The sequence below is a fragment of the Electrophorus electricus genome, chromosome 18 (assembly GCF_013358815.1).
Source record: "Electrophorus electricus isolate fEleEle1 chromosome 18, fEleEle1.pri, whole genome shotgun sequence".
Lineage (NCBI taxonomy): Eukaryota > Metazoa > Chordata > Actinopteri > Gymnotiformes > Gymnotidae > Electrophorus > Electrophorus electricus.
Window position 1 is genome coordinate 10,022,620 of NC_049552.1, and position 27,560 is coordinate 10,050,179.

General features: G+C 43.2%; 1 protein-coding gene across 2 annotated transcripts; it reads right to left on the bottom strand.

The window, feature by feature from the left end:
- Positions 1 to 309: 309 nt before the first annotated feature.
- On the bottom strand, positions 310 to 26,866 carry rbm33a (RNA binding motif protein 33a). Of its 2 annotated transcripts, none has more exons than XM_035536202.1 (19): positions 26,711 to 26,866; positions 25,457 to 25,535; positions 24,123 to 24,171; positions 23,950 to 24,023; positions 22,076 to 22,355; positions 15,544 to 15,678; positions 14,183 to 14,375; positions 13,827 to 14,089; positions 11,407 to 11,686; positions 10,964 to 11,025; positions 8,454 to 8,577; positions 7,667 to 8,019; positions 7,019 to 7,306; positions 6,079 to 6,360; positions 4,859 to 5,443; positions 2,497 to 2,676; positions 1,845 to 2,039; positions 1,409 to 1,497; positions 310 to 805 (listed from the first exon to the last, which is right to left on the bottom strand). In XM_035536202.1, exons 1-19 carry the CDS (start codon positions 26,727 to 26,729, stop codon positions 757 to 759), a joined length of 3,579 nt encoding a protein of 1,192 aa, XP_035392095.1. In that variant the 5' UTR covers positions 26,730 to 26,866; the 3' UTR covers positions 310 to 756. The 2 variants fall into 2 exon arrangements, with proteins under 2 accessions (XP_035392095.1, XP_035392094.1); XM_035536201.1 differs by having other exon boundaries at positions 7,655 to 8,019.
- Positions 26,867 to 27,560: the final 694 nt, after the last annotated feature.

The window sequence follows — 27,560 nt, forward strand, 5'->3', positions numbered from 1 at the left end:
ATAACAATGCTTCACTTCTTTAACTCAGTCCTGGTTGGTCAAGTTGCTTCATTAACCTGCGCAGTGTTGAGGATAGTGAGGAACACTGATGGCAGGAGCTGTGACCCACCCCAGGGAGCAATATACAGGGACAACATTTACATTCACATGCTGCCCTCTAGTGGTGGTAAAAGGCACCATGCTATGAAAATACCATAGTTTTTCAGTCTACCCTATGAAGCTTAAATTCATGACCCAAAAAGTGATTAAAAACAAACAAAAGCAAAAAAAAAAAAATAAAAAAAAGAAGACCCCCCCCCCCCCCCCAAACAAAAGGCAAGCCACCTATCCAAGAACGTGTCTTCAAAACAATTTTCTCTGTAAACCTCAAGGAGAATCAGGATGGGAGCAACCATTATCAAGCGTCACTACGCAGGTTCACTTAAAAACATCCACCTTTGTCTAGTCTGAATTACTGATTCAAACAGTCACGTGTCCTTTCAGTCACAACTACTTCTCAAAATCTCACTCAATTTCGGAATGAAACACTACAAAGTACATAACTGCTTTGGACAAAACAGCAGAACAGTTTTCCGCAGTGAGTCATGTTGTCCCAGAGTGGGCTGATCCGACTAGTGTTTTCAGCACTCACTGCCTCTGTTCCAACCTCCAGATCATTTTAGTACAGCGAGTGTTTTCCAGCAAAGCCTGGCCTTCCTCTGAGCAGTGGGCTTGTCCCAGATGCCCCGTGACTTCTCCACATAGCCTCGACTCTCCTCAGCCATCAATAATGGTCACGTCAATATGGGACAAGTCTATCATGTGCCTACATGATCAGAACACGGGGTTATGGGAGAGCAGTGGTTTTGAAATCAACAGTGCTTCAACTTGGTGTCAAGCACCTGAAGCTTGGACTGGGGATGAGTGTGCAACATACAGAGGGTATTATGGAGAGGAGCTAATGGCCACAACCTGTCAACTTAAACATAATAAGCTCTAAGTAACAAAGCATGAACACACACAATATATTTACACTGAAAGTACATAAAATAGATTAGTTTTAATGTTCTTCTACAAAATGTTGCTCAGTTAGAATAGTGAACTACTTCTATTGTATCTCCATATATATGAGAAGGCAGCTGCCAAAACTGAGTGTCAGTAATGAGGTCCAGGCCTAGCCTAGTCTTGAGGATTTCCAATATCTCTCATGTGACCTAATTGGTACTATCTTACATTTTTTTAAATTACTTTATGAATTAAGTGAATTTACAATCTTGAGAGAAGAAGAATCATAAGGCCTGACCTTTACTAGTCTAGCAAATCCAAATGTTTATGCCAGAGCAGTTTTGCTCTTATTAAAAGCCCTTACCACATATCAACCATACTGCTTCTAGACTTACTTTACATAGGAGACAAAGCAGTAGCTCACCTGTGGAAGCTATGCTGAAAACTCAGAGCATGCTGAGGGTTGACAAACTTGGCAATCGCCTTCCTCTGCTGCGGAAGCATTTTAAACATCTAAACAGAGCAAAGGAACACAAGGTTTTCCAGAGCTACACCATGCTACCACTAGGTGTCAGCATTCTATTGCATTCCAGAGCAAACTGGTCCTTAATCATCAGCAAGGTGACAGTGTTGATTTAACGTAAACATGAATATTTACTAATACATTTCCTAAAGCTTATCTTTTTAAAGGTTATTGTGAGAAAACCAAAAGTAAGGACCAACAGAAATAACTAAACTCTCAACCACAATCACACCTGATAAGTATTCTTTAGAACGCTTATCAGATCAAGGGGCATAACACAATCGTAATGTGGACAAAGAAAATTTGCCCTTCTGTCGGTGTTGTGCAGGTATCCTGCCTGTATGGGGCCAATGGAGTTGAGCAGGTTCTTAATCTGCTTTTCCGTGGTGGAGGAGGAGAGACCGTCGATGGACACAGTGCTGGGTTGGAGGTCTGGGCCTCGTGGGCTCTGCCGGTTTGCTGGCATCATCACGCGCCCTCCGCCGCGACCCCCTGGAGCACCGCGGCCCCGCCCAAGACCCGGAACTACAACCTGTGCAAGTGACAGGATGGCATGAGAAGGGTGAGGGGCTGTAAGGAAGCGGGCGGACACTTGATCACACAAGCACATAGTGATGCTCTTACTCCACACAGTACAATGGGCTTAGTGGAAAACCTGGTTTAGAAGCTCCAATCACTCAGTCTCTCGCCTGAACACCAGTGAGGAGAGCCACAGCCAAGCAAAGGGTTACACTTTACTAGAGAAAGACTCAACACGGGTAAAGTCTTGCTCTTTTTTTTTGGGGGGGGGGGGGGGGGGGGGGGGTCAGCCATCAATGCTTTATTATTAGGGAAATCTGCAATCCTGGATGCAGGTCCATACCCATGAGAAACAAATGAGGGGAGACTCTAACATGGAGAGCTGTCTAAAACCATTTTGCCTTAAACATGAGCTTTAAATAAAATGTGTTAATTAAGCATGGGTGTTGATGTGCATTTGTGAGACTTACTCGGTTAGTTTGGTTTGCCATTCCACAGCCAGCTTCCTGCTGCTGGGGTGCACTGCTCGTTGCCACGGTAACCTTCCTGATGGCGCCAAGTCTCTGCTGAGGGGCAGGCCGACCAATGGGTTGCTGTTGCTGCTGCTGTTGTTGTTGGGGTGGGGTGCTGGGGTTAGGTCCCGCCTCTCCCTGTGGAATACCACCACATCATCACATAAATCACAAAAGCCTTGATTAGATGTCTGTGTACCAAGGGGTCAGGCAGGTGACTGAACAAATCTCAGAATCATGTGCCATTATGAATATTAAATACTTAATTAAAATAATCCAATACATAGTAGCAAACTATGATGTTGATGTGTCTTAAGACAGTAGATATACCACTACTGGTTTGACTACCATACATAGGCAAATTACACAGCATCAGTGCAATGATTAGACATTTGATCACATCTCAAAATCAGTTTATATATATATATATATATATATATATATATATATATATATATAAAATTATAAAGAACAACCCTTTTTCTTTGAAGAGTCTCTAAAAAATTCCAAAACAAAATCTGCATCTATATCTACATAGCATGATGCATAGTGAGCTATTAGTGACATTTCAGAAGCAGTGAAATCAATCTAAAAAGGGAAGAACACCCGCCCCACCCCAAAAATAACTAAGTAGTAGCAGCTTAAAATGAGACAAAAGGCTACGCCTAGTGTATCTATACATATTTAGACCAGCAATTTTACCATCATGGTATGGGCCATGGGTGCTTGGAACTGTTTTCAAGGTAGCTTTCTTAGCAAGCTTTTCTTTTAACTTCAGGGACCATCATGTGGTAGGCTCACCATCCCACTATAGTCAGTCAGTCAGTCTTAATTCCCTGATTGCACTCCCCAAATCAACCTAATGAGAAGGTCCCTGAAATATTTCCACCTGTGCCACAAAAGGCTTTGGTAATCATGTCCTAAACCTCTCAAAAGCCAAGCTAGCCATCACTATCATATCAGTCTCCTCCCTGATGATGCGTGTCCATCCATCTCAGAGCAGAAGCACTATCTCCTGCCTGTCTTAGACTGTGGGGGTAATAGATTAATGCAGCTGAATAGAAAATCCAGTGCTCCTTATCTCTCTCCCCCCACCCCCAAACCCCACCCCTGGCGGATGCTAAGCTGCATTATTCTGGGGCGGGGGTGATGCGCTCGATGCTCGCAAGCCTCTGCCCCACCCCCTGCTTTTGTGCAACGTGCAGCCTTTGGATTCGTCCCGATGAAAATTTAATTTGCTCTTATCGGCAGAGCTAAGCTTATGGTGAGAGAAGGTGGGGGGAGAAAAAAAAAAATCTAAATCCATCCAAACTGCCATCTCCGTTTTTTCTCGAGCTCTCGTCGGTATTATTACACTGATATCCGCAAAGACGAAGAAGATTAATTGCACTTGTCCTGAGATTGACACCTATTCTAACTCACCTCTGTGCTGGGGGGGGGGTTAATGATAGATAACATTGTCAAGCTATAGAGCATGACAGAGGGAGAACGTCTCAGGGAACCATCTCCAGGATCTGCCCCCTCCCCTCTGACTCTCAGAGCAAAAGGTACTGCACATATCTCTGTGCAGCTTTCTATTAGCACATCTGACACAGTTATCTTCATCGACAGCATGTCATGCCGAAATGAGATACATCTCCCTCAGCTTTGAGAATGGCGAGGAGAGAAGGTGCTCTACACATCCTCCAAGACCTCAAAAAGGTGTCTAAAAGCCTCTAAATGCTTTTTGCAGTCTGCTTTTCACCGTTAAGCAATCTATTAAAGTGGACGCCAGTTGCAGTCACGTCTGGAAACAAGCACCTGAAATGCTCAGCAGAGCCCAAGAAACTTCGTTGGAGCCTTGAAGGTCCTGCTGGGATTACTATGACTTAAAGAAGACACAAACCTTTAGAACATGTCACCCTGTTGTCACTAAACGCAACCACAAATGCCACATGGCTCACTTTAATGACTTTAAGAGGCTGCCATGTCTGCACTGAGAAGCTAAAGAGCCCTGTCACTTGAGCACAATGTCATAACAGAGGCAGGGAGATCATTTTAAGGATCAATTCATTTAGCCGTGGCTCTGGCAGAAAGATGGTTGCTTTAGTGTCGCTCCTTGCAGCAGTAACGTCCAAAATCTCTGGCCCTTTTAAGAGTAATTTGACATCCTTTTCCAGCAAGGATTCAACTCTTTCACAAGACTTCAACATTTCATGTGAATGACAGGATAGGGAGAAGGGGGAGGAGAATAAAAGACTGCACAATATGAACTTTAAAGTATATGTTTGACGAATGAACTTTAACAATGTGTTCTTACACATGTACAGTGTTTGCTCACCAAGCGTTTGACCACTCGCACTTTTGGTGGAATATGGGTGAAGCCTGCACTGCTGGTGCGTTGCATCACCGTCCTCTTCCCACCAGGTCTGATTGGCTGGGGCTGGCCAGATTGGGTGTTGCTCGAGCCCTCAGCATCAGCAAGGGCGGCGCCTCCGCTCTGCAAGTTTGGGAGTGGAGGCCCCTGTCTCAGAGGGTTCTGTGGATTCATGGGTCTTCCCTGCTGCTGCCATGGGGTTTTCTGGATGGGCTCGGACCTGGAGGTCTGGGGTTCAGTGCTGGAGCTCTGGAGGCGGCTCTTCACACTGGGCCGGAGGGCAGGGGGCGTGTTCGGGGCAGCACCATTGGGGGCAAGCGAAGGGACAGGCTGTGGTGGCTGGGTAGAGGCGGGCGGAGGTTGGGAGGCGGTGGGTGGAGCCAGAGCCGTCTGGGTCTGGCTGCCGATGCGCTCCAGGAGCTCCTTCTTGCGAACACCAGCCTGCATTTGCCTGCGCATTTCCTTCCGCCTCAGCACCTCCTCACGCAGACGCTTCTGCTCCTCGATCTTCAGCCGGTACTGACGTGTCTCCTCGTCCTCATCTGGCTCCTGAAACACACACATCCCCACACCCCTCAGTTGCCTACTATACGATTTTCAGATTTCATCTTCAGAAGATTCACCAAATTAGACAAATCTGGGATTAACTACTGAAAAACAAAATACTAAAATGATTCATCATCATTCGTTTACCAATATTTGCCTCCATATCAAAAATCATATTGAACATGTGCATCCTTTCACACTCCTATCATACAGTGCTTTTCTCTCTCTCTCGCGCTCACACACACAGGGTTACTTCATATTTTCAACTGCTGTCTGGCCTCGCTAATAAGAGGCACAAAATGAATACAAAAATATAAATGCACAGAGAGAAACAATAGAGTTAACTAAACTCATGCCAATGAAGAATTTGAAGTGCCTTCACAATCTGGTACAAGATTAATAAATTTCAAATCACAGCATCTGTGGCAGATGAGTGAAAAAAAAAAATCAGTTTGCTTTTAACTTTACTGACACACTAACAAAAAGGCAAGCTGTACCTTTTTAAATCTACAGAAGGCTAGTGTAGCTCAGAACGATGAAATCCAGGCCTCAGCCCAGCATTGGGCTGGGCTGTCTGTGCAGGTGTGTATGGTTGTGTTAGGCTGGACTGTCTGTGCAGGTGTGTGTGGCAGGTTTACCTGTGCAGCCATGCTTGGCTGTGCAACTGGGCTTGCTTTCTTTGTCTCTGAAGTGATAGTAGGTGGTATGGACTTAGCCATGCCCCGCCCTCGGCCAACAGCCCCGCCCACCACCCCCTGACTGGGCCGCATGTCCTGGCCCGCCCTGGTAATGGGCCTGCTTGGTATGGTAGGCTGAGAGGGGTGGGCTGTAGTGGCGTGGCTGGTGGCGATGGGCAGCTCGCGGAGGTTGCTGTTGCGTTGCGGGGCATTATGCAGCTGCTGCAGGGGGGAAGGTGACACCTGCACACGACACAGTGCCAAGGGTTTACTTTAACTTCTGAATAAGCAAAGGAAATCTGACGGCATCCACAGCCGTGTCTAATCCATCTTAAAATACAACTACCTGTAGTGTTTGGTGGTTTACACTTTATCCAGGTCAAAAGAGTGAGGAAAAAACCAATGCTAAATGTACATGGATTTAAATAGGTAATGGGTGATAGGTGGGGCAGTTGACTCATTATCTATTCTTGAGGTTAGTTATTTTTAAATGAGGTAAAGGCATGCTCAACAGAATACTTTCTCATTTATGTTATAGTGTATATATAATATATAGAAGTATAAAACTACACTCTCCCAAACAGAAGTTATCTATGATTTTCTCTCTGCAACTGCAGTTAGGGAAAAAATGCAATGAAGCAAAGCCAATAAACATGAGCCATTAAAAAAAACAAAACAAAAAAAAAAACATTTCTAAGCAAGACTTGACACCAGGTAAAGGAAAAGAAACAAAACCAAGGCAAAATCGTGAGGTGCCTGACAATTCCTAACCATACCAGGTGATGTCATCAAAACAGGGAGGAATGTGAGACTTGTAAGCATACCATGACAACCATTCAACACTAATAACAAAATTACTTAAAAATACGCCAAGTGCCATAACCCTGAACAAATGTCTCACCATTCTCATCCGGCCAGGGTTGTTCCGCTGCAGTCCACTTTGGGGGCGGAGCTGCATCTGCCTGGGCCCACCCTGAAGGGGCTGGCGGAAAGGGGGGTGGGAGAGGTGCATGATGGGATGCTGCTCGCCAGGCTGGCGCTGCTGCTCGTGCTGGTTGTGGGGTGGGAGTGGGAGGGGCTGTGGGTGGCCCTGTGGAGGGACATCCTGTCTGTGGTGATGCTGGTGCAAGGCAGCATGGGACAGTGGAGGATCATGGTGCTGGGGCTGAGAGTGAGGCTGCATTATACTCTAAAGCACGCACACACGCACACACACGAAAAATATGGATAAAACTGGAAGCAGGACATTAAAGTTACTTGTGTATCATCTGTATAGAAATCAAAGAAAAATATAGCAAGCTTCAAACATGCTGCTTATTGTAAAAGAATTTTATCTAAACTACTCAAGTGTCCTTAAAGATGAGACATGCATAAAAGAGTGAACAGAAGAGGGCAGTGTTGACTGAGATCTGTAATAAAAAGTTGCTCAACAGTAGGACCACAGTGGCATAATACACACCTTAAAAGATCTATTCTACGCACGCACAGACACCAGTGAGAAGGGCACGGCGTGGTGGTTGGTTGAGAATCGACTTACTCTTTGGCGTACCTGCAGGCCAAAGGGCATGTGCTGGGGGCTGAAGGGCGGGCCCTGCTGCTGTGGGGCGAAGGGCTGGTGCTGGCCCATGAAGCCACGCGGACCGGGGGGAGCAGGGGGGCCGGCGTTGTGGGGGGGTAGGTTGCCTCGCTGGGGCTCTCTCTGAAACATGCCTCCACCCCCAGGCCCCTGGCCCTGACCAACAGCCAAAGGCCCAAAGCCCAGCCCAGGACCCGGAGCACTGCCCAGTCCCCCTGGTGGGGGGAAGGACAGCGGTCCTGGACCCCCAAGAGGAAGAACGTTGTTATTCATGAGAGGGGCAGGGCCTGGGAGATCGAACATGTGCTGGGCAGGAAAGCGTGGCTCTTGAAGGAGAAGAAAAAAAATGGGGATGAGGAAGAAAAGTCAGCATGGCACAATTAGTATGGCACTAAAGGTGACCTTACAGCAGACAGTGGTTGGCAAACATATACATGGAAGGAGCCTGTCCCCATGAATTCATTCCATTTTAATATATACTACATAGAACACTGGGTGCCAGACCTAGGTCCAGCACTACACAGTTTAATGGACTACACTAATGAAACCAGACCAGCTCCTAAAGGGCTTAGCAGCCGGTCCATTAGCTGAATCGGGCATATTGAATGGCGGGGGCTAAATTCTGCAGTGCTGCGGGCCTTGAGGGCCTTAGCCTGTCACTACTCTAACGGATGACTTCAGATCACAATCTACAGCCAAGGGTGACATTTACGCCGAGCCACTGCACAAAGCTAATCTGCTCCCTGTAGGCTGGCCTTACCACTGCCAAAGAAAGTGTCTCGCTCCTGGTGGAGGGGTGGCGGCCCTCTCCACTGCTCCTGGGGAGGGGGTCTTTGCGGCTGCACAAAATTCCCTTGGAGGTGCTGCTGGAAGTCCACAGGGCCCTGCCAGGAGATGGGACACGTGGAACATAGAAGACAATACCATACAGGTCACTGCAAACTGGAGAGCAGTCTCCAGGCAGCAGTGGATCTATGCATGCCATGCAATAAACTCCGCAGAGCCAGTGCGTTCTGCAGAAATGGAAAGTCAGAATAAAAAGGTGGCGCGGCGGATTATGGAGGTGTTTTTAGCACCGCACCTCCCACCATCACCCATGACTCCAAAGATTCCGAATCCATCCTCTACCTTGTTGAGGGAAAGCCAGATAAGGATCCTCTAATCCTCACACAGAATGGTGGTGCCCTGCGTGCAATCGCTTTTCTTCCTTTAAAAGCATCCTTTCGCGTTTAAGAAATTAACCTTCATTCAGAGAGGCCGCTTTAGCCCCGCACCGCCTCGCATGCTCATTAGGAATGCCTTAAGATGCGATTGAGGGTTTAATCCCTCGTTTTTCGGGAAAGGTGCGGCGGTGTGTGGCACGCTTGTGAAGACAGACAGAGTTGCTTAACGGAAAGTCAATCGGTTGGATTAGCTAGGCATTTTGCACTGTTGGCGTCAGCTTCATCGCCCTGTTCAAAAGGTCAGCTCCCCTCAGCACAATGGAGGCTTAATACAGCCACCATGCGGGTGCAGAAGTTTGCTCGATAAAACAAACATAAAAAAAACGGGGGGGGGGGGGGGGGGGGGGGGGGGGTTGTACACTTTCGCTGGTCTACGCACAGTCTAGGTCAATATGAAACCGGTTCTGATCTGGCCAAGAAACGGAGGAGGAAGAGCCGGAAGAGCAAATAGCCAGAAGGGTAAACAGCCATTTTGGAAAGAGAAGTGCAGGCGCGCCATCCATGCTGCACGGGAAAAAGAGCCCTGTGCAGACTGAACGTCACAGAGGTGAACACAGACAGGATAGACACTGCTGCGGCAAAGCCACGCCCCCTACCTGTTGCCCTGCACACAAAAAAAACCAAACAAACCAACAAAAAACAAACAAACAACAAAAAAAAACAGACAGACGACCCGTGTAGCAGCTCTTGTTATGTCAGAGGATGGCTAAAACCTAATGGCAGCTACGATTACGAATAGGTGTGGCGCAAGGCTCATAGCTCGTTTACAATAACAATTCTGTTTTGCGCATGCTGTTCATTGTCTGCAAAAGTCACAAACAGAATGCATCAATCAAATATGTGGCAGTGATTAATATTCAAAAACTAGTTGTAAATATTCAACAGTGGGAGAGGTAGTGGCCCAGCCTGCAGTAAGGTTAGATGTCCCTATATGATAATGTATGCTAATCAAGTACCCAGAGGGCTAATAGAATTTGCTGGCTGTCTAGTCATTGGCATTTTAAATGACATCCTGTTTGTGCCAGACTGGGTATGGGAGACAGGCAGCTGGGGGAATTTATCTATCTGGGGTAAGTGCACGTGTCGGGGAGAGAGAGAGAGAGAGAGAGAGAGAGAAAGAGAAAGAGAGAGAGAGAGAGAGAGAGAGCGGAGAGACAGACAGAGAGAGAGAGAGAGAGAGAGAGAGAGAGAGAGAGAGAGAGCACTCCTTGGCCAGATAAGGATAAAATGGCTCTTGAAGCTGAGCCAGGTCTTGTGAAAGCTGAAGGCTCTAAATGTGAGAGCAGCAGCATTATCCAGTACACTCTCCTGGCCCTCATATTGCCCACCATGGAGTGCCATGTTTTAACCTGAGTGGCAACAAAGGAACAGTGATGAACAACCAACCCTTTAAAAGATACAGCTGTTTAATATCAGTTTATTAATTTAAATCTTATTTTAAATTTACTTGCACTGACCACTTTACCTCTGTACAAAATGTTTTAGTGGACGTGCGCCACAGTTTAGGAGCAATACAAAGAAATAATCTTGTTGCCTCTCTTACGTTGAACCAATACCTTATATTGCCGAACACCAAAGTGTGCATGTGCGAGAATGCGTAAGAAACAGGGAGTGAGAGTAGTAGCCTGCGAGAGTGAGAATGCTGAAAACCAGCCCACGCGTATTCCTCTATGAAATAAATCCCTTTAACACTGGCCTCAGTAGCTGTGGGATGGGCTGCTTGTGTCAGAGACCACTCATCTCTTCCACACGCTGAAATGGTCATTTACATCCACTTTCCATTTTCATGGTTTCCATTTCCATTTGAGAATGTTTTCCCCCCTCAAACCCGGAGAGGGACGAGGTCTAGAGGCTTTCTTGCCTGGTGAGCAAAAGCTGGACCTCAGGAGTCACGAAACGAATGACAGCATTAATTTTATATTCGCTGCAGCCAGGTTGGAGGATGCAGTCCATTACAAACACTGTGCAGCACCGATGCCAGAGTTCCACCTTCAAACATGTTTGCACTTTGCCATTAGACAATCTGCTGTCAAGTGCGCTAACTTACCGGGAATCTCTGAGGTCCAATGTTGGGTCTGGGCTGGTTTTGAGCTGGAGCCATCAATGGAACTAAAAGAAGAAAGAAGAAAAAAAAGAAAGATTAAAAACCAAAACGTTTGACACTATAAAGCACCCAGACCACATGTCACAGAGTCCCTCGGACGGAGGTAGGGAGGGTTTATTCCAACACCCAGACTGGGACCCTCACACAGCCAGGGATGAGGTCCCATAACGGGATAGAAAAGCCCAATCAAAAGGGGTCATTTCACTGCAAATCAATTCACTTAAAAAAAAAAATCTATAGAAGAAAAAAAAAATTTTGGGGCCAATGTGCTGACTACCAAGCAGAAATACCCAACAGTCTGAGTATCAGTAATGCGTAGCCTCAAGCCAGCAGGAAACATCCTTTCTAATGGTGACTGTACATCTGAAACGAAGCAGAGGTCATACCTTGCACGGGTGAGGAGGATGGTCCTCGGAAGTGCGGATTGATGTGGATATTCTTGGGCTGTTGGTTGGCGTGTGCAGGTGGAGGAGGTGTGCTCATCCCCCGGGGTCTATGTAGTTCTGGCTGTGGCCTAGGGAGTGGCGGTAGGGGCCCTGGTGAGCGATGGGGCATCAGAAGCTGTAGAGGCTGCTGGGAGAGGGGGCCGACAGGGTTGGCGAAAAGGCCTGGGCCTCCCCGCGGGCGAGACTGATGGTGATGTGACTGTTGGGGAGCCATTCTCGGCTGGTAGTTAAGCGAGAGAGAGAGATTACAAGAAAAGTAGCTGAGTAAGACTGACCAGATTCAAAAGTGTCTGTGTTGTGTGCACATATGTGCTAGTACACAAATACATCATTATCTCAGAATTGCTATAATCCTGCAAAAGCATCCAATGCTGGACCAGGCTTCATGGAACCCTCAAGGGAATACCTCATTAGCCTGCACTCAGCCCAATTTAAACCTTGGCAAATGACTCATTCAAACAATGATGGAGTTATAGAAATTCTCCTGCATTCGAACACGCCTCCTACAGCAAGGATTTACGCCACCCTATCCGACGACGCAGGCGAGAGTGCCATATGCGCTAATCTAAATTACAACTAAAAGCATTTCACTTTGTGTGACAAAGTGAATGTGGGGGGAATAAAAGTAAGTGGAAGCATGTCACCGCAAAATATGAAGCCTCTCCACCAAACGCACTTACACATGGGTGGCATCACTCAAGCCATGACATAGCCTGGCTCCTCGATGAAGAGGAATTAACCATTTCCTTTTTATTCTTTTAAAGTGCAGTATGGACCGATGAGGCGAAAGCACAAATGAAGGGATTACACCCCCCCTCAACAGATACTTAATAATAAAATAAGCAAAGGATCCTAAATCCTTAGACAAAGTCCAGATTTAATTTGGTATAATACTTCAATTGACTCTTGCCAAGTTTTTTGGCATAATCCATAATATCAACATGAATAAGAGGGTGAGGGCTGGGGAAATTGACTTTCCCCATCGCAAACGGACTTCCCGATGGGGCAGGAGGCTGTGCCCCTACATCCATGGCTGGGACGCGGCTGATCCATGGAGCACTTCTCCTGCATCGCAGTGAGGCTTTCGCCCGTTGTGTGAGACCTGTGGTCCAAAAGCTAACCCCTCTCACCTCCTCCTTCTCCACAGTGGCTTGGGACAGCCAGGTGTTTCAGGGCAGTCTAGCTTTGATGTACAGCAGAACTTCCTGCCCAGAACCTGTGGCCCAGTGGCTCAGCTGTCATATACTCAGCTGTCAGGCTCCATTCTACAGTGCTCCTGGTGCCACACTCCTCTGCCCTCTACTTAGTCGATTAATCACAATGACAATTTAACACTTCAGACAAATTACAAAAATTCCAACTTTGTTCCAAATTATCGGAGGGACGCACTGGGAAAATCTCGCAGACTTGCTTGCTCACAAAGCAAACCTCATAAAAACACATTAACATGCTATGCAATAACAACCAGCCTTCACTCATGACATTACTAAACTGTGCGACATTATTCAAAAGTGCACTAGCCCAAATGTCATCCTGTAGCTCACGGGCCTGCAGGAGTACGAGTTCAGCTTTTGACTATGGACTCGTTAGGGTGCACATGCTCACGTGCATCCTCATTTACAAGTACCACAAAATACCTGCATGAGCACCAGGCTAACATGGACGTGTCTGAAGAGAGAACAGCTCTGCAGTGGTTGGCCTGAACATTGAGATCTCATTCAGGTACACAGGTTACAGGATGAGTCAGAGAACACACAGGTGGGATTGTGCAGCAGCAATAGGATGGAACAGGAACCATTTGTATGGGACATGACAAGTCTGTGTCATGCGCTCTAGTAGAGCCTTTCGTTCCTACATTTGCAGATATACCCGGAGATTTATTCTAACCAAGACTGCATATGAACAAAAATAGTATTCTGTGATTGTTTTACATTGTACAAGTCATCGTATGATATTAAAACAAAAATATATTGAACCCTTGACATCAAATCCAGGAAAGCACATCTGAATATTGCAAGCATGTACAATGCCAGGGTTTGAGAGCAGGGTGGCAAGCTTTGGCAAGTTTACTCATGTATTGGTGGCAAGTTTACTCATGTATTACACTGTGTTTTTAATTTATCTGTGTTGCGATCATGCTCTGTCTATGTGTTTATGAGAGGGCCTTTATTCCAGTCGTTGCAAGCTCCACACCCTCGTATGATCTACCTGACCTGCAAATCACAAACGTGTGCTCCCTGGCTAAGTGCTAAAACTTCACTAGGACTTTGTGTTTTTCTTCATCTAGGCTAAAGAACACCAGGATTCACCCCAGCTTAGATGAGCAGGAATGGGCACAGCTGCGACGATGGAATTCCTACCTGCATGCCCAAGTTGACCTGCATTAGTGGAGGCCTATGTTCGTTTATCCTCCCTTTTCCAACACTTCCATCGCCACGGAAATCTCCCATTCCAAACAGAGGGAGCACGCCTCTCCCTCCTCCCCTGCCTCTGGTGCCCATCAAGGGAACTCCCCTCCCTCCGACTCCACCTATTCTGCCCCTCCCTCCAAAACGGCCCTGTTTTCGCACACGTTCTTTCTCTTCAAACTCCAGCAAGTCTGCTTTTGCTTCTTCTGTCAGTTCTGGAGAACAAACAAGAAAATGCAGCCAGTGAGAAAACCTCAAGAAGGTACAAAGATAAAACAAGACTTCTGTGGTGCTGTGGTGAAACGAACCCAACGTCTCTGGAATATTGCGCCTTTTGCTGGCAGCATCGGAGAGTCTGACCACAGTAACGTCTTTGCGCTCAGTTTTGAATCGCTGCCGACCGGACTCCTCGTTGTCTTCCTCATCCTCGTCAGACTCTTCTTTTGTATCGGCTTCCTGCTCCACCTCAATCTCCACCTCAGGCTCTGCCTCAGCCTCCACCTGGAGCCAGGAGGACAGAACCATAATACACCAACACAGACAGCAACCATACATACGCAGAAACACGTTCATAGCCACTTGAAATGCTGTCATGGCAGTCCCGTTAGGGCTCAACACAGGCCAATTTAGCCAAATTCAGTGGTGTGGTGGATTTCTCTTCAAGTTTGTGCAAAAATAAAACAAAACAAAACAAAAAAATAATAAAATTAAAAAAAAAATTAACCCCCCCCCCCCCAAAAAAAACAACCCCACACACACACACAAACACAAAAAAAACAAAAACAACCCACACTTTTAATCTTAATTCCCTAGCCATGAAGAAGCTGTTGGCTTGTCTGTCCCACTCTCATGGGCAAGTGAGATGCACATAGAAATATATAGCTTGAACATTTTTTCATCAGACAGTAGTTCCCATACAAGGGTTTGCCTTTTCATGACCCTTTTTCAAGCCCTTTGCACTTCTGTGCTAAGCTGAGTATGGAAGAGAGAAAGAAAAACTGCAACTTTTTGGCCACAGAACTTGTTATATTTGCAAGTTAAAGTCTTGACCTTACTAGTTAGCACAATGACATCTCTTACTGTTGTACATTAATATACTAGACACAAAATTTATTTTAGCTCTGTTTAGTTATCTATGTAGATTTTCATGCAAATGTCACTTTGTATGTGTGTATGCGCGTGCGTACACACGCGCGCGTGATTAAGCACGCTGGGGAGGTGACAGCTAAACTTGACAAATTAATTGTAGTGCACATATCAGTAACTGAAGCATTAATGTGTAAAATAAATAAAATCCTAAATATTAGGACCGAGTCAACCATTAACATGGACAATGCGTCAAAACCTCAAAGGGGGGGGGGGGGGGGTGATAATGCAGGTCCTCATAATGGCAGCTAGATGAATAAAGCATTACTCCTCATATCCACAAAATCACGAACTTCAAATAATTGGACACCATGTTGTGAAAAATGACAGTCAGGTTTGCAGCAACTACAACCCACTTTTTATATATATATATATATATATATATATATATATATATATATATATATATATATATAAAAACCTGCCTCTTCCTGTGGTAATTTTATTGCTGTACAGATGAGATGTGTAAAAAACAAGCACAAAACATTAGATACAAAGCTGAAGAGCTATGGCCATCCCTTACCTCCTCAGATTCAGTAATCAGGGAATTATCTTGGCCCTCCCCTTCCTCCTCTGGCCCCACCCCCTCCAGCATTTCCTGCTGGTCAGTCTGCTCCTCTTGTGACTCTGCACCATATTCACCAGAGTAGTCATCAACCTGTAGGAAATAACATTCATAACATACATACATTATATTTTAACTCTCAAGTTCTCTCACAAACACACACAAAGAATAATTTCTACAATATGCAAGTGTCCATTCTCCCCACCACAGATAAAGACACTTGCAGATTACACTGCAAAGACTGCGGAGATTCAAATTTGAAAATCCTTTTAAATTTAGGTTTAATCTGAGCCTGGTGTTTTAACCAGTCTGTATCAACAGTAGTAGTCCCATGCTTTCAGAACCAGACAGGACTTTTTCCATTAAGACAATTCCACTATAGAAAACACATACAGATGATCATCAAAGACCATATGGATCTGAATGAAAATGTTAACGTCACATGAGGGGGGCAGAGAGAGAACCCAGGAAGAGACGGAGGGGGTTGTTGGAGGGAGCCCTGCTGAATTAGCATAACAGTAGGGATTCCAGTCACATTACTATGCCTCATTACTATTCCTGCCCCCATTTGAAATTCAATGAGATGTAAATGTTTGACATGATACACAGAAAACAGGAGATAAACATGCATACGGTTCAGTGATAGCAAAAACATCATTGAGATGTCCTTATATATACATGCACAAGCGCGCACATACAAACCCCTCGCACATGTCTGGGTGAAAACACAGCCCAGTGACAGGGAGAATATCATCATCAGACGACTATCGGATATTCATATGACAATTCTACATATGCACACACACAGGACTCCTTCACACATCCCTAACAGGAATGTAAATATAAGACTATTGTTAATTTCCCTGCTATGATCCTTACTAACGTCAGCAATCAAATCTCGCAAAAAATAATCGTCAGTAGCTCAGGGTCATCTAAGACTGCTAAATGCAGAGAATAAAGAGGAGACACTCCTCTCAGGTAAAAAAAAAATTGCCAAAATGGCTCACCAATTTTGTAAAATTTCTCTGATTGAGAAAGTGTTAAATACTGACAGCACCTGAATTTTTAAACTACTATCACCTACCCCACCTACCAGATAACAAAACAACAAAGTCTTTTCACTCCTAGTTCATGTTCTAAAGTCCAGAATTAGTTTTTGTAATATTGTAATAATATTTGTAATAACCTATAATAACTATATTACAACTAACACAACCACACCGACTTTGCTCAAGTCAACATCAGAACCTCTGCAGGAGCGCATTGCTCTCCGTCTCCTTCACACTCCCTTGTCCACACATGCACGCATCAAACAGACACACACCAGCAGGACAAACAGCTTAATCTCAAAATGTACCACATATAAACTCTCAACAACAGCAAACACCAAGCTCCACCAGTTAGATGACCTTGTAAACGGAGAGATCACATACTCAACTCTCAGACGGCACATAGACAGTGTGCCTGGACTCGTATGAACAGAATGGCAACTTCCACTGAGAACAGGATCACAAGTATAAAAGGTCACCAAGTAATCCTAGATGCTGTGTGTGTTAGACAAAATGTCCTTGCCCTGATGCCCCACTGAACAATCTACATATCCCTCTGCCCCCTTGACCTCCCCTTCTCCATACACCCCTCTGTGGTAGACCAAAACAAACAAATGAAACAAGTGCAAAACCAAACAAATTCATCAATCATTATCCTGTGTTACTCTGGACTGTAAAAGGGTGACTTTAAAAGGAAGGTCAGCAATCTTTTCACATGTGGTGCTCTTATCAGATCGTGTCTGAGGACCTTCACCATTAGACACCAGGGACTGGCAGCGTTTGCCTAACACAAAGCACCTTATAAGGCCCCTCTAACCCTTAACAAAACATTCAGGCCCTGGGGGTAAGGGAGAACCGCTTAGATGAGCCCATGACAGGCAATGCCAAAAGACCTGTCCACACAATCCCTGCCCCCCCATCAGTGCACGGTAGGAAACCGTGCAGCAATCTCGAGATAACGGAGCCAATTTAGTCTCTGTACTACTACACAGAGCCCTGGATCCCCAGAACATGGCTGTGGTGGGGGTGTTGCAGTCAGACTTATGTGAAATTGTAGTGTCCCCTTTACAGCCTTCTTCGCTCCTTTCCAACTTTCATGCTCATCAAGGACTCTTCCAAAGAGACAGACAGACACAAAAGGACAGTCAGCGTCCAGGTTAGCCTCAATTATATTTTAAAAGGGGTGTAAAAATACACCATGGTGTATTGATCTGAAGATGGCAAATCACCTATAATAGTTTTGGTACGACAGGTTTTAGACAGACACCTTTTGTCCCCATAGAGAAGTTGCTTTGCAGTACAATTACACGGAAACCTCACAGGGTCACCAACAGACAAACGTCAGACATACCCATCAAACATCACCAACTGTCATACACCTACTCATACATAAACCTTACACCTTGCCAACAGATTAGGTTAGTATTATATACTTTACCTGTATAAAATCTTAATAGTCTGTGGTACAATTCTAAATTTAGATCCATCTTTAGTGAATAGAGGGGTGAGAAAACATAACCCAGATGGCAACAATTCAAATGAGGAGGCAATCATCATCATGATCTGCCTCCTCTTCAACTGCATTCCATACTTCCTAAAGTAGTCACCAACATTTTACTGGTCAGTTTTTTTTTATTTTTTATTTTTTTTTTTTTACTGATCACCATTTTTCTGACAACATTAGTGCCGCCATAGTATTGTCAAATCAGTATGTGATGCTGAAGACCAAGATGCTGTCTATTAAAAGGACAATAAAACATCAAGCATTTCACTGTGGACAATGAAAGACAGCAGTTTCTTTGAAAAGTACTTTCTTTTAGAGATATAACCAAGTATCAGTTTATAAACAAATCAGTATAAGACTGAAGCTATGCCTCTCTCTCTCATTTCATGGCTACAGGTGTTGTGCCCTTTAAAATGGTGTAAAACTATTATCAGATATTTGGGTACTGCCAAGATTTTTCAACAGAGCCTTCCTTCCCACATAAGAAGCCATCAGAAACTACTAGCCCAGATTAAAACCACTACTAGGGGCTACCACTATCTTTAATAGGACAGATAAATGTAATAAAGATGAAGGTCCACCCTAAATGTATTTATCTTTTTCAATGTTTGCCACTAAATGATACCCAGAATGCATTTTAAAGAATTAGATAAGGCAATCACACACTTTCTACAGGTTGACAAAAACCTGAAAATTAAATTATGCTATGCTACAAGACATATTTTAAAAGGTAGATTACAATTACAAAATGGGCCTACTATTTAGCTCTATATGGACAGGGTTTCACCCACAAGTAGTAGATGCTAGATGGTGTTCCACAGTACAGTAAAGAGTTGAACCACACCCCTCTTCAGCTCATCCCCTTTCTGGGATCAAAGACTACCCTAGTTAAATTAACCAAAAACTCATTTGTATTTATATTCTTTTTATGCATGGGAACAAATGCATCTGTTTATTGGACATAAAACAAAGCATGTGTAAGACAGCTCTCCTTTAATGTAATTCTGTTTCAGAATTTGATACAGTTTCTTAATTGGGAGGACAAAGGCATGAAAACTAGAGGGGACCTTTATAAATTCCTTGGCTAACTTTATACAGGTTTTTGAAAAATGTGACATTTCCAATTAACATGCAAGTAATTTACCACTATAGCACTAGGTGAAAAGGATGAATTCTGTTTTTTCCCCTGGAAGCTCCCAAAATGTCCCCATTTGAGTCTATACTCAAACATCATTCCTAAATCCATAATCTCCACAATTTACAATGCAATTATGAAAAACACACCAATATTTTATACTACTACTGAAATGTAAATAGGGAACATGCTGTGTAGAGAGATGCGGTGTAGGTATCAGACAGTCCCATAACACATCTAGGGCCCAATTTCTCCTGGTGGGGCAGTCAATAATACTTATAGTATGTGCACAGGTACTTAACAGAACAGTTACTAAAATCTCTAAGAAAAAAATTGGGAGCATCAGGTGAATGACTCAAATTTCTGTGAAAGTCATCAGAAATAATTTTTAATCTATCATATTTGCCTTCAAGTGTACATATACACCATGGTGAAAATGCACTATATTGCCAAAAGCATTGGATCATCTGCCTTCGCACACATATGAATGTGAGTGACATCCCAATCTTAATCCATACAGTTTAATATGATGTCTGTCCAACCTTTGCAGCCATAACAGCTTCAACTCTTCTGGGAAGGCTTTCCACAAGGCTTAGGAGTGTGTTCACGTGAATTTCTGACCACTTGTCCAGAAGCACATTTGTGAGGTCAGACCCTGATGTTGGACAAGAAGGCCTGGGTCGCAATTTCCACTCCAATTCATCCGAAAGCTGTTCTAATGAGTTGAGGTCAGGACTCTGTGCAGGCCAGTCAAGTTCTTCCACACCAAACTTGCTCATCCATGTCTTTATGGATCCTTGCTTTGTGCACTGGTGCGCAGTCATGTTGGAGCAGGAAGGGGCCTATTCCCACAAAACTATTCCCACAAAGCCGGGAGCATGAAATTGTCCAAAATATCTCGGTATGCTGAAGCATCAACATTTCCTTTCACTGGAAGTAAGGGGCCAAGCCCAACTACTGAGAAACGCACCATAATCCCCCCCTCCACCACACTTTAAACTTGGCACAATGCAGTTAGACAAGTACTGTTCTCCTGGCAACTGCCAAACCCAGTCCATCAGATTGCCAGACGGAGAAGCGTGATTCGTCACTCCAGAGAACATGTCTCCACTGCTCTAGAGTCCAGTAGTGGCGTGCTTTACATCACTGTATCAGATGCTTTGCATTGTGCTTGGTGATGTAAGGCTTCGATGCAGCGGCTCAGCCATGGAAGCCCATTCCATGAAGATCTCTACGCACTGTTCTTGAGCTAATATGAAGGCCACATCAAGTTTGGAGGTCTGTAGCGATTGACACTGCAGAAAGTTGGTGACCTCTATGCACTATGCGCCTCAGCAGCCGCTGACCCCACTGTCATTTTACGTGGCCTACCACTTTGTGGCCGAGTTGCTGTTCCCAATCGCTTCCACTTTGTTATAACACCACTGACAGTTGACTGTGGAATATTTGGTAGTGAGGAAATTTCATGACTGGTTTTGTTGCACAGGTGGCCTCTTATCACGGTACCATGCTACAATTCACTGAGCTACTGAGAGCGACCCATTCTTTTACAAATGTTTGTAAAAGCAGTCTGCAAGCCTAGGCGCTTGGTTTCATACACCTGTGGCCATGGAAATGATTGGAACACTTGAAATCAATTATTTGAATGTGTGAGTGAATATTTTTGTCAATATAGTGTATGAGGACACTCCCTGGGTAGGTAAAAGGGTCAGAGAGAGACAAACTCCACATGAATTGCTCTCACCACAACTGCCTGACACCACTAATCCCTGATGAGGAGACAGACACCACCTTTTCAAAGCCTTTCCTGCAAATCCTGCTTGGAGCTAAAAACAAAGAACCTTGAGGGCTCCACTCACTGAACATGACGATATCCAACCAAGTCTCCGCGACTGCCCAAAAACAGGCATGCCGATAGTCTTGTGGGTAGCAGCTGATATTTCGTCTGTCTTTCAGGGACTGTGCATTGATAGTAGGCAGGAGGAGTCCATTTTTCAGCCTCTCCAGGCAATTACTTATGCTGTCCTTACATACACCGTTTCACATTGCCTGTGTAGGATCTCTCTTTGGAGATCTACCAAGACACTTCAGTATCAACTCTACAAAAGCTGAAAGATATGACAATGTGTGATTGCATAACAGTAGGAATTTTCTGCTATATTGAATTTCACAGGCTATGCCAGCATCAACATAGCCATGGTTGAGTCTTAGGGTAAAATAAATGTTTAAGATCACTGTAAGCATTCCAAATCACACACCATATGATCAATAGTTGATGCTTCAGTGCAGGCAAGGTGCAAAGTCAAAAAGCAATCGCATCCACACATTAACCATGATAAACACCACACAAATGCAAAGTGCATGGCAGCAATTTGAACAGAATAGGTTTTAAATGTATGTGCTAATACCTTTGGCCACAATGAAAATGGCCTGAGAATTTTAAACATAAGAATCCATCAATTCAAAACACTGCCAGTCTAGCTTTGTACAGGCTCATTGGTTAACAGAGCCAATCGTTATGACAAACAATACACAATCATTCTGGAAACTTACAGAAATAACTGTTAGCCACTTAGAACTCACAGCTTTTAGTTTACTGGACAAGTAAGGGCAACAATTCACAATGAGATCACTAAAAAAAAAAAAAAAAGAAGTAAGTAATGTAAAACAAATCCTTTAGACCAGCCTCCCTTAAAAAGAACCATTTTGTAAAAATGTTCCTACATGCACACAAGTTTGATAAATAAATATTTAAAATTATTGTTTTTAAAAATCAAAAGGAGCCAAAGGTAAAATGCTTACTTGAAATTCGTCATCAAGGGGCTCATTGATCTGCAGGTCCAGCACCTCGTCTTCATACCCTTCATCATTCTGTGTTGTGGTGTACTCCATGTCCTCCTCATGGCCATATTTGTCTACTCCGTACTCTTCCTCCTCCTGAGAGAAACCTTCTCCTTGCTCTCCCTCAGTCAGTTCATAGCCCTCACCTGTGTAATCCCCTTCGTCAAGCTCTTTCCCCTGCAGGTCGTAGGAGGTACTGAGGCCTGAGCTCACATTTAGACTGACTGCTTCACCCTGACCACTGGAACAAACATACAAATACATATTTGTTTCTTCTGGAGGAAGACAACCAGAAATATACTCAGCAAAACATAAAGGAAAATGTGGGTGTCTCACTGTGGTCCGAGACCATTTGCACTGTCCTATTGGATTTCAAATAAATGGATTCTGCTTTTACACAGCTGGTAATTAATGTTTATACTATTTTGCCAACCTAAAAATAGACTTAAACTTGACAAAAACATTTGCAGGCTAGTGTTTTGTGATTAGAAATAACTGCAGTAAACAAGTAGCATGGAACTCTCTAGAAGAACAGTCCTCTGCTAGGTGAAAATAAGCCTCCATCTTTCTCAACTAACAAAACACTTTTAGTAATTCAGTTTGAAAACATGAACCCCTACCAAAGATGTACTATCTGCCTTAGTTTCTCTCAAACCACAACTATATAAATTACTAGATATTTCTGCTAAAACTGGCAAATTCTTCATATAATCTCCCACATTAAGCATTACACCAATTCAATGAAATTGAAGTAAAAAAGGTAAAAGAGATACAAAATATAAAAAGCCATTCTACTTAAAGCATTCTAAATGAGCCATTTATTCTGGTGAACTCCAATGAAGGAAGCGATTCAATCCCATCTTCAGATTACCCACGAGTCTGAGGTTCCACCCTCCCACTGTAATGGGGATATGCTCTTAGAAATAAGAACAGATTTTATTCACAATTCACCTTTCATTTAAGTGAAAAAAAATCTCAAGGTGCCAGAACAGAGAAATTCAATATAATAGTGGTTAACAAAGGTCACAGCACAAGGCACAACTTGGTCTGTGGGATGAGCATATTGAACACATAAAACATTCAAGTGATTGTTGCAAGTACCCCACCACAGTTTTTGACCAACTGGATGCAAGCAACAGCAGACTGTTGCTATTGTAATATAATGTCAGGAATCTTATATAGGCATTGATTTCCGGAGGAAATAAACACAAGAAAATGCAAGAGTGCAGGATCAAAACCAGCTCTACTCTTGCTGTGGCTGGGTAAAGAACAGCAGATACACCAGGGGCACAACAAATGAATAGAACCTAACATCAGTGAGGGGGGCCACATTTTTCTGTTTACTTTTACATTCTCCTTGTGTAGTGTCATGTCCTCAGAATTGGAACTGGTAACCAGAGAGGATGCTCCTTTGCTGCATTCATGTTCTTATGTAACTGTTAAATACACTTGCTTCTAGTCATTTTAAATACAAGGGTCTATGTAATTTTAAATAAATAATCTAGTGAACTACTACCTCTGTTCTGATTATGCATTTGTCATCAGCAGAACCACACCTATCTATGGTGGTATAAAGAATGAAATTCAAAATTATCTTAGCATGATCATTAAAATTTCTTTTTTCACTAACTAGTTGGATGACTTACTTGCACAACTGTTTTATTTATGGCAGGTTCAATGTAAAACAGCACCTTGAACTGAACAGGTTCGGGCTTTCTTAGTGAGCTGTTCATATAAAATCATTTGCTGCATTATTTGGAATGGAAGAATTTTCAACACTGCTCCAGAAGATGTTCTGCTCACGTAGACGTGCTCACAACAGCACACATCAATACCTTGTGTTCTGATCTTCCTCATCACTTTGCAACAGGTCATCATTAAGCTCTTCATCTGACAATTCTGATGCATTCTGGGAGGAAAAAAATCAGAAGAATGTGGTAATTACGAACATTAGTTCTACTAATAATCCACAGATGGTCACTGAACATGACGTAGTGTAATGCAGTACCTTCTTAGACAAAAGCCAGTCCTCCTCAAGCAAGTCACCTTCCAAATCACTGTGAAAGGAGAAACTAAATATTTAGGAGATTCAAGGCTCCAGATAGCACCTACAAATAGTTGCAGTAGTGATCAAAAGTATTACTTTTGCAAGTAATATTTATAATTGGGCAACAGTTTTGCTCTTTTACTTTATTCAATCATTTAAAAAAAAAAATGTTTTGCTTTAATTTTTTTTAGATATGTAAGTATTGCATAGAATCAAGTGAAGCATGTGAATGCATCCACCTAGCAAAAAATCTTCTGTGTACTCGCTTGATTTTGAACCAAAAGGCCAAATGAAATGCAAGCAAATAATTGCTAAGTTTTGCAAAGAGAATGGTTAAAAAAAGACAAAAGCACAAAATCTTATTTACCCCTCACAACAATCTCTCTCACTCAGGTCCTAAGGAAACATCTCTTAAACCCCAATTTGACTCAGTTAGCATGAGTGAATAAAAGTGTTAACTTTTTTTGACAAAGTTCAAATCTTGATTAGCAAGTCAGTCCTTAGGCATGTCACCAACTGTAATTAGGAACTGTCAGCTTAACATTTCCAAGCTTTATAAAATCCTCCAACACTTTAAACCTTGTGTTAACACTCAGCAACCATGGGCTAAGCAACTGTACAAATCCTACAATGAAGGTAATTTATGCCCAAAAGGCAAGAGAAGGCTACAAGATAGCCAAGTGTTTTCACCTTTCTACAGTGAAGTTTCTACAGTGCAAAATGTTAAGAACTGACAATTAATGGAATGGTGGAGGTCAAGATAAGATTTAGAAGACCAACAAAACTCCTCATATGCTGCTAAGGAAAGCAAACCAAATCCCCTATATGACCGCAATGAACCTGCAGGAAGGTTTAGCTCAGTCAGGAATGGTGGTGCACCCTTCCATGGTGTAGTGGTGCTTGCACACGCATAATCTTCATGAAGAGTAATGAAAAAACCTTACCTGAAAAAACTTTGAATGTGCTATAGAAAACAAGCCAGAAGAGATGGTTTGCTTTTCGACTGGTGGTGCTTTTAACGTGACACAAAAATCGCCTGCAACTGCATACACTTGCGCACATTTCGGTTATACTCCCAAAGATGCGAGGGAAGCTTTGATGTAGCGTTAGCTAACGAAAACTAACCGCTAGAAAGAAACACTGTAATTATGTAGGTTCGTAATGCGTTTTACCTTCAAAAGGGGCAACCGAATACACTAGAAACCTAGCGGTATTCCACTAATTGACTTTCACTTCAAAATGCAGCATCATAAAATTATGGGAGTTTCTCAACCAGGACGGCGCACGGGACTCACCTGTCCAGATCGTCGTCTTCTCCTCGTCGTCTCCTAGACCTTTCAGCTCCCGGTTTATCATACTCATCAAATTCATCATCTGGTTTGAACAGCGAAAAGAAAATGAAGCCTTAAATAACACTTTTACAATTCTTCAACTCTAGTACATGCCATTCGGAGGCTAATTAAGATCAATTAGCTAGGTGACTGATGCAGTTAATGTTAGTCAACTAATAATCAGCGAAACTAGTAGCTAGGTTTCCAGAGTGATAACGTTATATGTGTACAGAATCATGATGTTGAACATACTGACAGACGTGCACTGTAAGCACCCGTATTGATCAGGCGAGTCCTTATTTTGTTTGGAACTGAATAAGTCCACGTTGGACAAAATCTTCTAGCTCACTAACCACAAGGCCTCAAGGTGTAAGTTGAAGCAAGTGCAACTACTCAATACTGCAACTAGCCAGCTAGGTTAGCTAACGTTGCGAATTAGCCACCAAAACTAAATTGACTGGACTAAATGTCCAAATAACCTTGCGACGTACAATAAGATAACTACCTGGTTTAATTATAGCCTTGGTTGCTATAACACTTTTTTTTTTCCCTCGAAATCTTGTTTCTGCGTCTCTGCAGTTAGCTAACCTAGCTAGGTCGCTCGCTGGCAAGCCATGGTTTTGGTAGATGGGTTAGCTAGCCTAACTATGTTACCTAGCTAGCTATCTCTAGCTAACTTCCGTAGCTAGCTAATTTAATAAACCAGTGCTAGGTATATAAATACTTGATACGTTTCAACTTTCCTAGCTTGATAGCTAGCTATTGTTTCTCATATGGTTATTAAAGTTAAAGTGCGAGTTCATGACATTTGCTAGTTATGTGTAATGGACTCGAACAATAGCTAGCGTTAATAGTTAGCGTTAAGGGTACCTAAGTTACCCAAGTAGCAGTCATTAGACGGTGTTGACGCTTATACAATTACAATAACATCGTAAATAGCAAGCCTGCTATCTTACGTTAGCTGTTGTACTGAGAGTACACTATTTGGGTTTTTGACTAACTCTAGGTAGGGTACGAAGAGCTTTTATGTACAGAAAATGTATCTTTTTTTTTTTTTTTTTACTTTGTACTTTTGCCTATTGCATCAATATCGCTTAGCTATAGCAGACCAGTAACCGTAGCTAGCTAGTTACCGGTATAAGTGATATAGCTAGCTACATAGCGGGACGGCAAATTGGCTAACATGGATTATTTAATCAAGGATTTTAGATAGCATACCTCGGGTATTGGCCGCCATAACCCAAGATGATATCTTCAGAATTTTATTATCTCTAAATTACCGATGGGTGCATTGAAACCTATACTTGTTAACTGCAAGGGTTTGGGACCAAAAAAAAAATGTCTACAGCACCTAATCAGCCACACTCAACAAACATGGAGACCAGTCAGTGGCGCCTTGCATCTCGGGTAGCTAGCTAGGTAAGCAGAGGGGGGTGGGGGCGAGCGCGAAAATTGTATGGAGGATTCTATTTTAACGAAGAGGCTTTCGAGTCTGAAGGGTAGGTTTGATTCTTTCAACAGTTTAAAGTAATGTTTACCCGTATTTTAAATTACACTCACTACACGACGACTTTTTCAAAATCGGAAGCACTTTTTGTAGCCTGTCGTTTAGATAAAATGTCTTGGTTTCCCTCCAGCTGTAAGAGCTTTTAATGGAAAAGGATAGCCTAGCGAAGACGTCTTTAGCTGTCTTTGCAGTTACCTGACACCGTCGTTATAAATCATTTAATGTATTAATTATCATCTTACTTTTAACATTTTTAAAAGTCCAATGTAAAAAAGGTGTGCTGTATTTTTGTTCACTTAGAATATTATGCCATTACTGTTCATACAAATGGTGTTCTTAATGTAGTCTTGGAGAGCATCCTTTTTTTTTTAACGAATTAAATTTACCATGAGCCAGGCTTATGGAATTCATATGCTTTGTAATGCCACTTCTTATTCTTTGGAGAATGTTATGACAGATCAATAGACGTTTCAAAAATCACTTTTTATGGAGCATATACCATGACTGGTCAAAAATCAATTATAGTTTGATTCAAGAAATGGCAATACCTTTTTGCCATTT